Source organism: Oryzias melastigma, linkage group LG19 (genome assembly GCF_002922805.2).
Source record: "Oryzias melastigma strain HK-1 linkage group LG19, ASM292280v2, whole genome shotgun sequence".
Taxonomy (NCBI): Eukaryota; Metazoa; Chordata; class Actinopteri; order Beloniformes; family Adrianichthyidae; genus Oryzias; species Oryzias melastigma.
In genome coordinates, this window is record NC_050530.1 from 10,369,833 (window position 1) to 10,374,865 (window position 5,033).

The 5,033-nt window shown below is 35.4% G+C and overlaps 2 protein-coding genes across 5 annotated transcripts in view; both read right to left on the reverse strand.

Moving 5' to 3' along the window:
- katnip (katanin interacting protein) overlaps positions 1–2,199 on the reverse strand; it is a 19,019-nt gene extending 16,820 nt beyond the window's left edge. For all 3 annotated transcript variants that reach the window (XM_024284670.2, XM_024284672.2, XM_024284669.2), the window contains exons 1-2: positions 1,937–2,199; positions 1,376–1,478 (exon numbers count right to left, since the gene is read on the reverse strand). In XM_024284670.2, the coding sequence (XP_024140438.1) occupies positions 1,376–1,381 (6 nt within the window). In that variant the 5' untranslated portion in view covers positions 1,382–1,478; positions 1,937–2,199. The remainder of the gene's footprint in view (positions 1–1,375; positions 1,479–1,936) is intronic.
- Positions 2,200–3,139: 940 nt separating this feature from the next.
- Positions 3,140–5,033, reverse strand: part of dcun1d3 (defective in cullin neddylation 1 domain containing 3) — a 10,812-nt gene continuing 8,918 nt past the window's right edge. For both annotated transcript variants that reach the window (XM_024284675.2, XM_036217028.1), the window contains exon 5: positions 3,140–3,991. In XM_024284675.2, coding sequence (XP_024140443.1) covers positions 3,460–3,991 — 532 coding nt within the window. In that variant the 3' untranslated portion in view covers positions 3,140–3,459. The remainder of the gene's footprint in view (positions 3,992–5,033) is intronic.

The window sequence follows — 5,033 nt, forward strand, 5'->3', positions numbered from 1 at the left end:
TCAAAATAATACAATTAGAACATGATACCACACTGGATTGTCCCATGCCATTACAAATTGAACTGTAATGATGGTTTGATCATTTTTTTTGCTACAATCATGTGTGTTGTCAGCTTATTTTTACATATAGTAAAAAAATAAGCCCACATATTTTCCAAAATCATTATTTATTTAATATCGAAACAATTTAATTAGCAACTTGTCTTAAATAGATCGACCTGGTTGGATTATAGGAACATTAATTAATTAAAGTGGATTAATCGTTACACCCCTACTGAACAAAAATACAAAGAACAAGCAAGATATTTGAAATAAGACGCTACAAAAATGTTCTGTTTGGTAGCTAAATGCAGAATTTACAGCTTAAAGTCTCACAAATATGAATCTTTGTGCCTGATTTGATGATTAACTTGATTAAAAATATCAACAATAATCCGATATGATGAAGTAGTAAATAATGTGCACCTAAAAATAATATTTTACACGTGGTTATAGACAAATTAGGGCTGCCACAAACGATTATTTTAATAGTCGACTAATCACCGATTATTTTTTCCGATTAGTCGACTAATCGGGTCATGCACAAAGTTGATGTAAAACACAAATCTTAACCATCATTCACTTTAAACTAACTAAAAACTATATATATATATATATATATATATATATATATATATTCACACTAGCATCATTATAGCTGAAATGTAAGCTAAATTTGGCCGCAAAAGATGCTAGTGACGATGGTTGAAGATGCTGATAGCCAACTAAAATATGAGTTAAAGGCCAAATTAGCCTAAAAAAGCCTAAGTTAGCAAAGACAGCTAGCATGTAGCTGAAATAAAAACTCCAAAATAGCCTAAAAAACCTTAATAAATGCCAAAATAGTCCAATAAGCTAGCATAACACCATTATAACTTTCAACTTTACTACACTGACTCCATTTAATATGAAGTAACGACTAATCGACTATTAAATTAGTCGTCGACTATTTTAATAGTCGATTAGTCGTCGACTAATCGTGGCAGCCCTAAGACAAATAGGAAAGCAAAATGCTGGGAGACCAGAGCAGAATGAACATGGAAGAAGCATTAGCAGTGTCATAACAGTCACAAGTCATTCCACTTCCATCACCACGAGCAATCATGCAAGAGAAGAAAACAGAGGGGTCTTACTCAGGATCTAAAGTCAAATCTACAGCTTCAGAAGAGAGGCAAAGCATTTTAAGGAGGAAAAAATAGGAAATATGTGTTAGTCAAAGGAAACACATGCCGATTCCAGAGGTTTTCTTGAACGTTAATAAGCGTGGGTGACTCGAGTAGTAAAGCAAACATGTTAGCAACAGAGAAGATGAGTGGTTACATAAAAAAAATCTCACCTCCATTGTGTGCTGCGGATGATACCGATGTAAATAAACTACAACTAGCCCATAATTTGAAGGGAAGCGACCGTTTTAACGCTGCTTAAAAATGCGTCCATCGCTGCAGGGAGGAAATTCCAAGGTTAGCATTCACATCTGTCCTTACAAAACATGCAGTTCATTAAATGTTCGCAACATCCTCGAAGAATTTGAAGGTAGTGTTGGTACAAAACAATTTTATGCACGACTATTTCGTTAAATGTGTAAAGATTCGGGGGAAGTTATCGTCAAGTACTGCTTACCATCTCTGTTTACCATTAACAAGTTACGGTTAAATGATTCATTTTCATTTTTTTTTACCAACTTAAAGTCAAACGCATAAATATTCTTCGGTATAGACAACATTAGCCAGCTTCCAAATCAAGCTAGCACTGATGCTAATAACAAACGGAAAGCTAGTGAGTTAGCATATGACAAGTTAACAAATAAAATAATATAAAAAGTAAAGACAACCTTCGTAGTTTTTAGAACATTTTCCCTTCCGAGTTTCTATCTAAATATAGCAAAAAAAATACTCACTTTATGTAAAGACGCTTTTGTTTTTTGGGGGCCATTACGAGTGGAAATACGAATTTATTTTCCCTATTTTCCCCGTTTTCTCATGTGTCTCGTGTAGTGTTGGTTGGTAACCAGGATAGCAGTCCACCAATCAGAGCAGCTCATTGTTAGCCACGCCCCCGTGCCGCTCTCCGTTTTGGCTTTGGATGTGACGACACCACAGTGAAGCTCCTCCCCCATGTCTTTGGATTCCACCAATAAAAACCTTTCCAGGGCAGAAAAGGGTAAAAATACAGACCTGCCTTTATTTGTTTTTATATTTCATTATAAACTGAAATGAACATGCTTTGTGTACAACCAAAAAAAAAAAAGAAAAAAAAATGTAAACCTGGTAAAACCTTAAACTGGACCCTTATCACAGTCTGTTGATAACCAGCAGGTTTAATTAACACTCGTTTCAAAGTAGCACTAATATGTGCACAATTTGGGAAATTTCCAAGATTTTTATAATGTGGTTAACATCAATCTCTGCAAAGCATTCCAAGTACAGCAAGTTAACATGTCATTGATATCTGTGCAATTACAGCCATTATTTATGCAATCAACACATCTTTAAAAGTTGCATATCTTTTATGAGTTGCAGTTTAAAGATGCAAAGCCTCAAACTCTTGGAGTACAAAAGAACCTAAATTTACTGCAAGTTTATTCATATATTTGAAATTATTCATACTTGGGTTTACTTGCAAAACAAGTGACATGAGCCAGTGTCGTTAGCTTTGTGTTGCATCCGCTTAATCGCTTCTTGAAAATCGGTGGACATCAATAGAATTGAGGTCGACAGGAAGCAAAACAGCTGCTTAAATCAAGCTCAGTAAGCACTCAAGAACCATTCAACACAATAGATGGTCGGTTACCGTAGAAACCAATAGAGATGTAAATATTGCAAAAACCTAAATGTAATTCAATAGTTTTAATGCCCACTGAGATCAATTTTTTTTTTGCATGTATTAGTAGAAGTTCACTGTGAAGCCAATCAGAGTAAATCAAAACAAGTCAAATCAACACACAATATTTTCTTAAATTATACATGATGCCAAATGTCATATTTGGTGATAAGAAATTATCTGCAGAGAGGCTGCTAAAATGTCCCTTCTTTATTAGAAACCAAATCATTATACAAAACACATCAGGTTAAAACTGTCAAATTTGAGTAAAAGGCTTTGATGACCACTTTAAAAACCAAGTTTTTATTTAGCAAACTGCTGGTTTAAGGTGTATATGTGTTTGTATTAAAATAGACCACAAGTCCAATGACTAAAAAACATGTGGAAGGAAGGAGGGAAACATAAAATAACTTAAATAGAAGTGCTTAAAACAGTTTTAGAGCCCTTAGAACACAACACAAGAGAAAAGCGGAAATCCAATCCCAATATTAACGGAGAGCTAAAAAAGCGAATGAAATGGTAATACTCAAATTTATCCAATAATTCACAGATGTGTTTCACGTAAAAGTATCCTTCTCTCTATTGCAAATTATTTTCTGGTCAGTGCCCCCCCCATGTCTGTGACCCCCGGCCTCCCTCTGTTTCAAGTCCATCTGTGGTGGAAGAAGATTCTGTCACAAAGCATTTTTCCTCTTCCTGTTTTGCAAACTGATCTTTTTTCCTGCGCTCCAACTCCCACTCCACGAACGTGTCGAAGAGGCTGGGCCAGGCCTCGTCCTCGCTGTAGTTACTCAGGTCAGGCCCTATAGCCTGCGTGAAATTGAGGAACATGTTCCAAGTGTCCCTTGAGATGCCCCGAATTCCCGAGGGGTTCTCAGCGAGGAAGTCCAGCCACTGTTCCAGGATCTCGGGCTTGTTCTGCGTGAAAACCAGCCGCCACAAGGCGATGGCGATTTCCCGCTGCAGAGAGCGCTGGCCCTCGTCGGCGTCCAGGCCGAACTGGAAGGTGAAGCGGTAAAGGTCTTTGAAGTTCTCCTCGCCCTGGGCCTCCACCAGCATGCAGGGGAAGCGTGAGCAGATGCCCTCTATACTGTCCGCCTTTATGGCCTTGCAGCCTTCAACAAACTCCTTCCTGGAAATAAGAAAACAAGGAAAATGATGAGAATTTCACTAATGAACATAATATCTTCATAAAAACTGACCTTGCAGGAAAAAAAATTAGCCTACGTCATTAATACCAAAAGAACACATCACAATTAATATAGAAATTACAAACCAAAAAGTAAAATAGGAAATCTGAAAAATTAGCTTCTTAAATCAACCAGCAGATTTAATGAAAACTGTGTTTTTGGTGTAATTCACATGTTCTTGTGGTATTTTTGACATGTTAAGAAAATTATGCTTAAAATTGCATTTATAAGTACTTCTTTATTTAGATCGTTGTAAATCAGAGGCAGAAGAATTAATGCCGCCAGAAAAAAAAAAAGAGCGTAGAAAATAGACTGGTCCGAAAAGGACTGAGGGGCTGAAATAACTCGCTCTGCAGAAACTGTCCTTGAAAACACATTTGATTTTGGCTAAAAACTGCATAATCATAATTAAAAGACCACTACTTTTAAAATAAATCAAAAGATGATCTGAGTGCATCTTTATACCTTTTTAAAGCTTTATTTAGTTAAGTAAAAAACATAAGAAAATGTTGCATTTTTTTAATTTAATTTAAACAACAATATATAAATATATATTAAGTTTTGGCAAAATCAATTAAGGATGTATATTTATATTGAACCCCACTAAATTATCTTTATTTGTAAAAATACAAAAAATATGTATTTTCATGAAAACGAAATGCAGGCTGAATGTTTTGCATCAAATGATATGAACAAAACTTTTAGGTTTAAAAGAGAAAACAATAAACTACAATTGTATTTAGAGTCTGTAAACTCAAAGTTAAACTTCAACACCTTTGGGATCTGTATAAGACAATCTAGAAAAAAAATGAGATTGATTTCTCACTACAATTATCGTACTTTCCGGAGTACAAGTCGCAGTTTTTTTCATAAATTAGCCAGGGGAGTGTTTTTTAATAAATACAGATATACAGTCAATACTTCCAATTATCAATGAGGCAAAAAAACTTGATTGTTTCTCCCACACGAGACAGGAACATCTAG